The sequence below is a fragment of the Carassius auratus genome, unplaced genomic scaffold, assembly GCF_003368295.1.
Source record: "Carassius auratus strain Wakin unplaced genomic scaffold, ASM336829v1 scaf_tig00011483, whole genome shotgun sequence".
In the NCBI taxonomy this organism is placed as follows: domain Eukaryota; kingdom Metazoa; phylum Chordata; class Actinopteri; order Cypriniformes; family Cyprinidae; genus Carassius; species Carassius auratus.
This window is the reverse complement of record NW_020524209.1, coordinates 228,739-242,143: the sequence shown is the minus strand read 5'-3', so window position 1 is coordinate 242,143 and position 13,405 is coordinate 228,739. Positions and strand designations below refer to the sequence as shown.

Genomic DNA, 13,405 nt, shown 5'->3' with positions numbered 1-13,405 from the left:
TTTTACATAATATTTTAACATTTATTTGTTTAGTGATATAGAACAAAACATTTAATTAAACGGCAGTCAGTGAAATTACTCACAGGGCTTTTCTGCAGCATCTCACAGCTGGAACGAGTCTCTTGTAGTCTGCTTGTTTTGACGTGAACCTTTTTGGGTTGAACTCATCCAGCTCTTTCTCAGACATCAGCAGTATGTAGGTCAACACTGTGCACATTGAAGATGAGAGGTCTCTTCCTGGATGTGCATCTGAACTGAGATAACTCTGGATTTCCTCATATAATGAATTATCTTTCAGCTCAAGTAAGCAGTAAAATAGATTGACTGAAGTTTCATCTGAGATGTCCTGTTTTTGTAATTCTTTAATGTGTTCAATTGTTTGTCTGATGCTCACACTGGTGTCTTTAGTGTGTGTGATCAGGCCTTTGAGCAGGTTCTGACTGGATTCCAGTGAAATTCCCATCAGAAACCGCAGGAAAAGGTCCAGATGTCCTCTCTTACTCTGCATTGCTTTATCAGTGACCCTCTTTGTTAAGTCATGAAATTGGAGATTTCTAAAGAAGAACTGAAACTTTTGTTTGAGTGTAGTTTGTGAATCTTCAAAGAAAAACAAAAGCTCTTGCATGTTCTTGTTTAGGTAACAGAGGAACATGTGCACTGCAGCGAGAAACTCTTGAACACTCAGATGCACAAAGCAGAAGATTGTTGTCTTATAAAGTCCATCTTCCTTCTTAAAGATCTGAGCAATCATTCCTGTGAACTCAGTTTCTTTACTCACATTAATACCACATTCTTTCAGATCTTTCTCATAAAACACAATGTTTTCCTTTTTCAGCTGTTCAAATGCCAGCTTAGCTAACTTCAAAATCATCTTTCTATTAAATTTTAAGTTCTCTGTACATTCATTTTCTTCTTGTTCATCATACTTCTGGCTCTTTGTGTTCATCTGTATCCGCAAGAAGTGAATGTATATTTCAGTGAGTGTTGTGCTGATGTTTTCTGCATTGTTCTTGATGAGAATATCCTGAAGTACTGTGGCTGTGATCCAGCAGAACAAAGGAATGTGGCACATGATGTAGAGACTACGAGACGTCTTAATGTGTGAGATGATTCTGGAGGCTTGAGTCTTGTTTGTGATTCTCTTTCTGAAGTACTCCTCCTTCTGTTCATCAGTGAATCCTCGCACCTCTGTGAACAATCCCACATACCGAGGAGGGATCTGATTGGCTGCTGCTGGTCGTGATGTCACCCACACAAGAGCTGATTGAAGTGGCTTACCTTTTACCAGACTTGTAAACAGCACATCTACAGATGCTCTTTCCTCAACAGTGTCCAGTGTTTCACTTTTAAAGTTCAATGGCAGGTGACTCTCATCAAGTCCATCAAATATAAATGCTAGTTTACATTTCTTATATAACTTTGATTTCTCCAGGTCCTTCAGTTCAGGATAAAATTTCAGAAGAAACTCATGGAGACTGACCTCTTTATCTTTAATCATGTTGATGTCTCTGAATGGAAGCAGGAAGACACAGTCTATATCCTGATTGGTGTTTCCTTCTGCCCAGTCCAGGATGAACTTATGTACAGAGACAGTTTTTCCGATGCCAGCTACTCCCTTGGTCAGCACAATCTTCTCCTCGTTGTTTTTTCCCAGTTCAATAAATATATCATTGCATTTGATTAGTTTGACATGTGTTTTTTTGTTCCTGAAAGCATCATCAATCTTCAGAATTTCATGTTCATGATTGACATCTTTCATATCTCCCTCTGTGATAAACAGTTCTGTGTAAACAGTCTTGAGATCTGTGTCACTTTCTTTGTTGCCCTCAAAAATAAATTTTGCTTTCTTTATCATGTTGTTTTTGTGAGTTTTCAAGAAGTTTTGTAGTTCTATAATGAAAAACAAATCAATCAGATTGACCAAAGCATTAAATAAATTGGAGAAATATCTTTCATATCACCATGATCATTATTATTATTAATCGATGCAGACAGATTACATTCATACTGCTAAAAACAGCACAGACCATCCTAACAGCTGGGTTTCAATTTTGGAATTTCTGAAAGTTTTTTTTTTTTTTTTGATGTATTGATTGAGATCATCTTTAGGCCATGCTGACAAATGTTACTAAAGATGAATGACATCTTTTAATCTAGCACATCATCTAGAACATCAAACAGGATATTTTGACCTGCTTAAATGAACCTTTGTATGTGTGATTGTAATCATGTATTTATAACATTGAATCAATTTGGTGACAGTGCCACTAACTTTAATAAACAATTGTATCACAATATAACATGTTTAATTAATTTGTAGACCTTTGTGAACTGGGTATCACTGGTGACATGTAGTAACACCAGTTCTCACTATTAACTAGTTGCTTATTTGCATGCATATTACTAGCATATTGGCTGTTTATTAGTACTCATAAAGCAAATGTTAATACCTTATTCTGCATGACCATATTTTAGATCCATTAATCCTACACCTTACATAAAATTAAAAACTACCTTACTAACTATCAATGAGCAGCAAATTAGGAGTTTGTTCAGGGAAAATGTTTAGCTAATAATGAATGTGTTCCCTTTTGCACTGGATGCACTATTCTATTCAATACATATTTATATAAGATCTGCCGTTGGTGTGACTGGCCCTTTAATGCTTGCAGTTATATTTTCTCTAGTTTTTATTTACAGACAGTGATTGATATTTACTCCAGATATGTTGTGAATTACCTCCAACAGGGACATATGTCTTCATATTGCCTTCAGCCTGAGCTGTGAGAGAGAGAGAGAGAAAGAGAGAATTACTCACTGGAAAATATTTTTCACACATTAATCAGATCAGCAAAGCAAACAGGAAAAGAGGTTTAAGTCAAACCATCACACTTGTACTTTACTCACATTACAGTCATGTTGAATGAAATGTTACCTTGCTTGTGTTCATTTTTCAGCTGATCAGCCAGATCATTCTGCTTCATCTTTCTCAGGATGTCCACCATGATCTTCACAGCTCCTTCAGGTCCAAAACATGCCACCAACTTTTCCACTGTGTCGAATATATCTGCCTTTTCCAATTCATACTTCGATATACACTTATGATATGCATTCATTAAGTGCCAATGAAACTCCTTCAGTTCAGCTTCTACCAGCTCCTTCAGTGAGTCCACGAGCAGCTCTTTAACAGATGTCATTGGCCTGCACTGACTTACAGCTGCAGGACAAGAAGAAAAAGATCTGAATTACTTTCACTCTTAACATGTGGTTAAATGTTATTTGGATTATGAAGCTGTGATTGGAGATTGTGATATGAATCATCAGAAAGTTGTTTAACCTCTTAGCCAGCACCCCGATGCCCTCATCCTGAAAACAGCTAAACTCGCACGTGTCAGTGATTATGAATAGATTATATGAAACGGGACAAATTTAATCTTGACAAACTATGTATCATTCTAAAGATCTAAGCCTCAAGCATCGACGACAGATCACTGTTTTTCAATGGAAAACTTATGAAGACAGTATTTGCTACATTTGTGTAAGCAGTACAAATAAAAACATGAACAATGGAAACGCTGTACATACCAGATCTGTCGTAATAACGAGTCATAAATACATCCACGGCTGTAAATCACTGTTTAGGAAAGAAAGGTAAGGGTTCACTGAACGACATCTCATGGAGCACGTTTAGTCCAACGCAAGCAATAACGTCATATGGATCATAATTCCTTTGTTCACGTTTCAGTTCTTCAGCGACAGAACTGTTTCCGTCCCTTATCGAATAAATCACGGTCGGAAACTGTGTCTTGGTAGTAAAAAAAAACGGTATGGTTTTGTAGCGTACAGTGTCACAAACAAAATGAAGCGATCCAAAATGAAGATAGTATATTTGAATTTTGGTGCTCCCTCTTGAGAGTGCTTATGACGCGTTCTGACGCACCTGTCAGCTGATGGAGGCGGAACTTATAGCGATCGCCTTTTTCTTTGTGTTATTTTTCAACAGTTTTTGTATTTGTGAGAGTGTGTTTTATGTTGAATGTGAATGTATCTGCATGATTACCATCTGTTTGAGTGCAAATCAGCCCAAATCAGCTCGCTATTAATGTGGCTTTCAACCCATTACTTTTCTAGATTGCTCCAGAACTCATTTCATGTATTTTTATATCAAATCAGTAGACACTTCAGTGTCTATAACTTCTAATATTTTTGAGGATTATCAAATCTGGTTGATAAAAAGTAAAGCCCAAAAGGTCTTCTTTCCAAAGACATCAAAATTATATTTGTAACATGTTACAACTATATGTTTGGTAGAGCATTTTCAGCTGTGAGTCCCATAACGGGGGCTGCTGGCTAACAGGTTAAGCAAATCTGCAATAATTGCTTTGAGTTTTGTTACAGTAGATGGACAACCTAAATGGGTAATACTGCCACATGTACCGCCACTGCAGGGCCGTGGCGTTAATTGCAAGTAATTCGCGTGTTAAAGTTATTTGCGAAACTACCGCCAGGTGGCGCACAGGCACGGGTTGCAAACTGACTGTAATTGTACAATTTTGATTTGCAAACAGAGATGAAACAACGAAGTAAAACAACAATAAAAATTATAATATAACATTGTAACATACTTAAAAACCATTAAAAGTCTAAAGGGAACCCATCAGGCCCTGGAGCCTTGTTACACCGCATGAGGCTAATACAGGTAATTATTTCATCTAGCCTGATAGGTTCATCCAATGTATTTGCAGTGTTTCTGTCAATAGTAGGTCATACCTGTCAACCCTCCTGTTTATCCCGGGATTTTCCTGTATTTTACCATTCTATCCTGCTATCATCCCATTTAACCTGTTAGCCAGCAGCCCCCCCATTATGGGACTCGCAGCTCAAAGTGCTCTACCAAACTTATAATTGCAACAGTTTCCTACTTCAGTGTGTTACAAACATAATTTTGGTGTCTTTGGAAAGAAAACACGATGGGCTTTACGTTTTATCAACCAGATTTGATAATGCTCAAAAATATTAAAAGTTATCAAAAGACACTGAAGTGCCTTGAAATTTTTTTTTAACACACTTAAATATTTTTCTATTTGATATAAAAATACATGAAAGTCCTGGAGACATCTAGAACAGTAATGGATTGAAAGCCACATGTCTCATGAGTTTCTATTTACAATCTGGATAAGATCTCATGAAAAATTAGACTCCTTCAAATATTTTTCTGAGACTATGTCTAGACCCCCCCACCCCCCAAATTTAAGAAAATATATTTCCCAATAGTATTGAAGGCTTCTACAAACTATTTAGTCAGTAAACATACCACTGCATAGTTTTTTCAATTATAAAATACTACTGTAGACAGAAACTTAGACATCTTATAAGTGATTTATTTGAGCACTAGTAAAATACAATAAGAATAATTTGAGTAAGAAAAATAAGAATAATAAGAAAAATAAAAAAGATTTAACTTTGTTTGCCAATTACAGAAAATCCTGAGATTGCTAGAAATGCAGCAATTACGATGCAAATAAGTGCTGATGTGCTGATGCCCACTCATACAAATGGTAATAACACAAATGTGCTATAAAAGTAAATAATTCACTCTCTCTATTCATATAGACGTGTTCACTTCGATAGCCATGATCATACAGTAATAGCGAGCTGATTTGGGCTGATTTGCACTCAAACAGATAGTAATCATGCAGATACATTCACATAAAACATAAAACACACTCTTACATATATAAAAACTGTTGAAAAATAAAACAAACAAACAAAAGAAAAAGGCGATCGCTATACGTTCCGCCTCCATCAGCTGACAGGTGCGTCAGAGCGCGTTACGAGCCCTCAGCAGGGAGCGCCAAAATTCAAATAAACAATATTTCGCCTATCTTTCATTCATTCTTTTTTCCGGTGGATTGTGTCATTCTGTTTGTGACACTGTACGCTGCAAAACCATGCCGTGTTTTTACTACCAAGACGCAGTTTCCGACCATGAGTTATTCCGTAATGGACACAAACAGTTCTGTCGCTGAAGAACTGTAACGTAAACAAAGGTATTATGATCCATATTACAACGTTATTGCTTCATTGGACCAAACGTGCTCCATGAGATGTCGTTCATTGGACCCTTACCTTTCTAACTAAACCGGGATTTACAGCTGTGGATGTGTTTATGACTCATTATTACGACGGATCTGGCATGTACAGCGTTTCCATCGTTCATGTTTGTATGTGTACTGCTTACACAAATGTAGCAAATACAGTCTTCATAAGTTTTCCATTGAAAAACAGCAATCTGTCGTCGATGCTTGAGGCTTAGATCTTTATAATGTTACATAGTTTGTCAAGATTAAATTTGTCCCGTTTCATTTAATCTATTCATAAACACTGACACGTGCGAGTTTAGGTGTTTTCAAGACAAGGGCATCGGGGTGCAGGCTAATAGGTTAAGTATTTCCCTGTGTTTCTCCCATATTTTTAATCTTTCTATGAAAAAACCCACAAACTATAGATGCCTTTATGCGCCCTGACCACACGAAAATTCCTCTTCAAGTGAAGAGTAAATTTGTGTATTATTGCATGGACTTTTGTTGCACAGACCTGCGCCCCTTTGATATTGTTTTGGGGGAAGGTTTTACAATGTAGTCCAGGCTCTCATCAACATTGGTGCACGTTATGGCTCAGTCAACGCAAATGGAGTGCTTCCTCATAGGCAAACAGTCTGTGGTCGCCATGGTCGAGAAAGAAGCTTTGTCCAAGGTTCTGAAGTCAGCGGTGCATGACAATGAAGGGATTGCAATAACTACTGATATGTGGACTGATGATTTTATCAGAAGGTCCTACACTGTCTTGACGTGCCATTATATCACATAGGGTTGGAAGCTGGCAAGCCGTCTTATGTGCACAGTGGAATTCGATTCCACATTGCCCATAACAGCAATCAACATCCATGAACAGTTTAATGAGCAGCTGTCTTCTAACGGAATCTCATTTGTCAAGTGTTGCTCGTGAGTGACCAGGGCTCTAACATTAAAGCTGCCCTAAAAAATTATCACTGGATACCATGTGCAGCCCATGTTTTGAACACAATTCTGAAACATACGTTCAGTGGATCTGACATTGAGGAGGTAACGGAGATGATTGACACATACAAGGGCATTGTCAAATATCTTTAAAAAGCCATTGCAAGCACAGCTCTCCCATATGGCTTAGTCTTAGAGTGTGAGACTTGTCGGAATAACACAATTGACATGCTCAAATCTGTGCGCAAGCAATACAGGGAAATTCACGAGCTACTCGAACGCAGAGGACAGTCAGACCACATGGAAGGCATTTATCAAAACACACTCACAACCGTAATAGATTTCTTGGAGCCTTTCAAGAAAGCATCTGAGGAATTGCAGGGAGAGGACTACCCAACACTGCATTTAGTGATGCTGTGGTTTTACAATCTGAGCGCACACTGCCGACCAGTCTTTGGAGACCCTGAGTACATGGCTTTGCTCCGTACACGCGCATTTGCTCTAACCTTCAAAAGTTAATCCTCACAGACATGCACAAAATCTCCCTCTTCCTCCACTACAAAAGTCTCAAAATGATGTCCGAGACCACAGAATCGTTGGAAACCTCATATACCCTGTGTTTTCTGAAGCCGCAGAATCTCCTGAGACTTCAAGCACATCTACAGGCGAGGGTAAGTGGCTGCGTTTTTAATGATGAATGGGATATTTCAATTTAATGCTAGTAAATGACATTATTGTCAAATGCTATTTTACCATCCATAGATGTCACTAATGAAAGTCAGAGAGAGAAAAGACCTAGAGTGGACTTCACTGAATGGGCCGATAATGCTGCTGATGTGGGCCTAATGACCGAATTGGACCGTTACTGTGCTGCACGCTTTACGCTGGATGACTGTGATGAGGACCGGTTGCTTGAATTTTGGGAGAGACAGGCACCCACCTTCCCGAGGCTTCGTGCGTTGGCAAGGAGGATCCTCTGCGTTCCAGCATCAAGTGCAGCCAGTGAGCGCACATTCAGCTCCGCAGGTCGTGTCATAGAGGCGAGAAGAAACCATCTCAACCCAGGGATGGTTGATTCAATTTTATTTCTACACAGCGCGTGGAAAGCTAAAAATAAAGAAGGCTAATCTTCCGTTTTATGCCACAAACAGCACCTTACAACCCTTTTAAGCCCAAGTTAGGCTTACTGTATCTGATTTAGGTTCCTGTGTTAGTTTTATTTATATATTTGTGTAGACTAAACAATGCAGCCTTTTTTATTTTCTTATACAAATGCATATCTTGTGTTTATCTTGTATTAGGCTACTTTTTTTTTTACCAATAAGTGGCTGTGTGTTTATTGTGTGTTTCAGTTTTCAGTTTTACTTTCATGGGTATTTTTTTTTTTTTCGTCTAAAATGCGTTAATAAATACTTTATTAACATATTCTATGCTTGCATTTTGTGCTTTGTGAGAGCTTCAATTGGGCATCCACGTGGCGAAATAAGCCTAAGCCTACTAATACAATTGGGAAATCCTTATTTACCTTTGGAATGTTGAGCGTTATTAACTTTTGAATAAATGCAGACGTGGAACAAATGCCCGATTTCCCAACACGCTGAACTGAGCAATACCATTGTACCATTTGAATATGCCACTTTTAAACCGTATTTTCTGCACTATAAGGCGCACTTAAAAGCCATTAATTTTCTCAAAAAACGACAGTGCGCCTTATAATCAAGGCGTCTTTATCTGACTGTTTTGTTGACATTCCCTTTAGCACTGCTCCATCTAGTTAATGCATAACGCAAACCCAGTCAAACGTTTGACTGCAGTATCTTCTATATTATCTGTGCGTATGCATAATATAGATTTTTGTTGTATTTTTAAAAGTTTTTTGTTGTATTTTTAAAAGTTTTGGTGCATGGACAAACCAGATTGCTCTCCATGGTTCTGACCAAAGAAGAGCGCTCTGGAATCTCATTACGCACCATACGCATCATACCTGGGCTGCACTTTCTGATAACGTTATCTCTTTGCGCGCTACGAAGACTCTTAAGGTATAACTTAACTAAAAGTATACAACCACTGAAGGTATACCATTACTAGGCATCTTCAGGGCTATCTTCCACTCTCGAGGCAGAGTCGCTGAAAGGCAGTGGCACTGTTTTTGGTAAAACATGATTTTGACGACTTCATTAAGTTTTGTTTTATAGAAAACTCTTTTTAAAAGATTTTCGTTTTGTATAAATTGTCTCTTAATTTTGATATATGTTTTATCAATCAGTTGCCTGTATTTAATAAATAAGAAGCAAATATATAGCAGACAATGTAATGAGACGCCAACACGATCACTTGCATTGCATGTGAACTGGAGGGCACTGAAACTCAGCTTGTGACTCACAGATTAGAGAAATATAGGCTATATATTACAGAAAGCTCGAAATGTCTACTTTTAAATGAAAATATTCAAACCAAATAAATAGTCTACTCTCTGATAATGTAATCCATATCAACTATGCATTTCTCTCTGGCGTTCATGGTGAGTCCACATCGTCAACTTCATCTTAGCAGCAACACTGAAAAAAACAGTGTATTACTAAACAATTACTAAACAATCATTGCTAATTTAGACACATTCATAATCATTACTTTAACCGGTTCTTTGTGGCAAGCTTTATGCGTGCGGTCATAAGGCTTATTATCCTGTAGGCTATAGCCTATTTAGGTAATTAAATTAATATAAATGGGCGATTTGTCCACGAATGCCTTAAATGAACAGCTACTAATCGACTAGAAAAAAAAAATTAGTCGGAGGCAGCCCTTATTCCACATATTTTCGAACCAGCAAGCCATTGGTTGAGTGAGACCCCACGGAATGAGTGAGAGGAGCGGAATATTCAGAAATGCACTCTCCACTCACAAGCTCTGATCGGAACAAACCCGAACCTCTCACTGTCTGCTGAACTTGCGGAAACATCAAAATAGACATAGCCAAACTAGACTATTTTAGTTCAAATTATTAGCTTATTGTCGATTTTTTTATAATTCTTGACAAAATTAGAATTTTTTTTGGGGGGGGGGGGAATAAGGGCTGGGCCTGTTGAAAAGCCATGACGCCGTGCCTGCTCCACAGGCTGGATTAATGGATATTATAGGCCAGGGAGGTTCCTACGTCCTATGTCTATGGCCCAATGACACTACGATGCGCATTTACTACTTTTAAAAAATGCGGGTCAGGAAATATAATTTTTTTTCTTTTTTTGTGGTCCGAGTTGCGGGCGGGTTAGTTGAAAACATTGGTCGGGTGCGGGGTTGTCTAAACATTGACCCGCGCATCACTGCAGAGTGATCCTTCCTCATTATTTTACCTCACGATGACGGTAAGATAATATTTCTTTGTTATATGATTGTTTGGTACATCTAATTTACTGCTACTGAATAAGTGTTTATATTAGAATCGCACAGTAATTTTTATTATAATCTTGGTCTGTCAATAGTTGTTTTTTTATCTTATGAAGCTAGCTCACTATCGGATTGTTAGTTGTAAATTAACATTTACACAAATGCACTCAAGATTCAGAAAGTATGCTAGAACGTCCGGCTTTGCTACCATTCGAACGTTCTAGCTTACTGCTCTGCGCTTTGCTTCTTATTTCTGTATTTTTTCTCAAATTTTTCTATTATTTCTACATCAGCAGATCAGCACAGTGCTCAAAAAACAGATTTTTGCCACAAACGCTAAAACTAAAAACTACTTGAATAATACTACAAAAAAAGAAAACTCTGTCTCCCACTGCCAGCAGCTTACATTCCAGAGACGGGAAAACAACTGCCTACATTCAAACAGAGTAGAGAGAAAATGCCTCCTGTTGGATCTACTTGTTGCATGAACTGCTGCAAACTTCTACAAAGGATTGTGATTCTTGAAACAAAGTTACTTTCTTGACTTCCAAAACAGACGGAACACTTAGCAGACCGTCGTCATAGACCCTCTCAGCATACAGCCGGTGAGTCCCATGAATCTTCTGAATCTCAAGAGTTTATACCAAGTGTAGAGGAACAAGCCGAAACTGATCGATGGCACAAACAGGGAGCGAGACCCAAAGGAACACAAAATATCAGATTGTCACGAGTTTCTCGTATTGCTGCTGTAGTTTCCTCTACCCCAGATTCAACTATGACAAGGCTTGTGAATACTGGCATTCAACCACCCCCTATACATCTGGAGAACAGATTTGAAGCATTAATAAATGTGGGTGAGGAATCCCCAAATGTATTTAAACATGGATCTGATAAGCCAGCAGCAAACATTGCTACTAACAGGCGCTCAAGCACAAGCAGACAGCGGCTTTCAGCTCAGAGCGCAGCCGAGCCCAGGACTCTGATAGTGGGTGACTCTGTTATCAGAAACATACATAGCAGGACTACAACATGCTGCCTTCCTCAAGCAACGGTCTCTGATGTGAACAAGGAACTTCAGAACATTCTGATGAAGCACAAGACTGCAAATCGAATCATCATCCATGAGGGTAAGAATGATATTCGGAAAGAGCAGTCAGAACTCAAGACGGACTTCAGTGAACTCTTTGAAACACTTCGAAGACTCAAAGTTCAGTCGTTCTTTCATTGACAACTTCAATCTTTTCTGGGGCCATAGACAATTGTTTAAACCGGATGGCCTCCACCCAAACAAACTTGGTGCTAGAGTGTTTAAGGACAATATCTACTTTTCCCTCCGTCATCCTTCAGCAGAGTGTGTCAATCCATTCAGCACACACACACCGCGTCAGAGTCATCATCTGGTTGACATATCCCACATGGACACTGATAACACCATGCAGACAAAACAATCACTGCTGAGAGACACTATCCTGGCTGAGCCCTGCCCACAGAGCTCATCACAGACAGACTGTGATGTATCAGAACAGCTACAAAATTCAGCACCCAGGGATGAATTTCTGGAAAACAGCCAGGGAAGCCAGGACAACATATCACAGCCACCGGAAACACCAGAGACACAGCCCATCTCACCAGACACATTATCCTTCTCTCTAGCATCTCCACTTCTGTGCTTTTCACAGAAAGTGGTGTATGTTGGGACTAAACTCTCTCACTCATTAGCTGCAAGCCCGCAGATATAAAAAAAAAAAAAAAAACAGCAGGCCCCAAAACCACCAAAGCCTGTGGTCCCTGCTAATGCAAGAGCTCTTTGACCTCTGCCACAACACCAGGGCCCAAACCTTCTATCTGCTGAAGGTGAACCAAAAACAACTGATAGCAGCTCTCAGTGATATGTGTCGGGTCCCCGCTATAATAACTGCAACATTCACAAATGCCTACTGAACAAGCGGGAACCTAGTGTGCCTGTAGCTTTCTCTATTTCAGTTTTATCACGTGATAGAAAGTCTAAGGCCTTCTCAAGCCGAAGGGCAAACTCATCTAATCTGCGGCCTATTATGCATCAAACTAAGATTGATGTAAAGACACAAAGCACAGCCATCAATTTAGCATCTTTAAACATTTGCTCACTAAAAAAAAAATCATTTCTAATCAATGATTTTATAAACACAAACAATCTGGATTTTATGTTTCTAAATGAAACTTGGCTAGAAGACAGCTGCAGTGCAACAGTCCTAAATGAAGCAGCCCCTCCTTAACTTCACTTACATGAGTGTTTTCAGGACTGTTAGGAGAGGAGGAGGTGTAGCTGCTCTATTTAAAGATGTCTATCAATCCAAGCATCATTTAGTCAATACCTGTCTTTTGAATATCTAGGTATTGTACTGAAAGATGCTTCACGCAGTCTGTTTATTATTATTTACAGGCCTCCAAAATACTCTACAGCCTTTGTTGAAGAGGTCACAGAAATGTTATCAATGCTTTCCTCAGAGTTTGACTGTTTTGCTATTGCAGGGGATTTCAATATACACATAGATAATATGCAGAAAACAAAACTACAAAACAAATGATAACGGTTCTAAACACTTTTGACTTGACTCAGAATGTGCATGGACCCACACACAAAGGTGGACACACTCTAGATATATATCTTTAACACCAAGCATTTCTGCAGACTCTGTTGATATTCTCCTTGATTCCTTCAACTCAAAAGTTAAGAATATTATTGATTATATTGCTCCAATAATAGTCAGTAAGAAAACAAACAGACAGAAATCAGTTTGGAGAAGATCAACAGCAGTTCAGACTATGAAAAGACAATGCAGAAAAGCAGAGCGGATGTGGCGGGGATGTGTAGGAAGACAAAACTTAAAATTCACTATAGCATCTATAAAGAGAGCCTTCATGCTTTTAATGTGAAACTAGCCACAGCTAGACAAAATTTCTTCTCAAACCTAATTTTGTCAAACAGTACAGTAACAGTAACACTCATACTCTTTTTGCCA

General features: G+C 38.6%; 1 protein-coding gene across 2 annotated transcripts in view; it reads right to left on the bottom strand.

The window, feature by feature from the left end:
- LOC113073160 (NACHT, LRR and PYD domains-containing protein 3-like) overlaps positions 1 to 13,405 on the bottom strand; it is a 66,955-nt gene that overhangs the window by 38,533 nt on the left and 15,017 nt on the right. Inside the window, exons 2-4 of one of the 2 annotated variants that reach the window (XM_026246030.1) lie at positions 2,936 to 3,217; positions 2,740 to 2,781; positions 84 to 1,890 (exon numbers count right to left, since the gene is read on the bottom strand). In XM_026246030.1, coding sequence (XP_026101815.1) covers positions 84 to 1,890; positions 2,740 to 2,781; positions 2,936 to 3,197 — 2,111 coding nt within the window. In that variant the 5' untranslated portion in view covers positions 3,198 to 3,217. Of the gene's footprint in view, positions 1 to 83; positions 1,891 to 2,739; positions 2,782 to 2,935; positions 3,223 to 13,405 lie in introns of those variants that run through there. The other variant, XM_026246031.1, reaches the window with a different exon arrangement.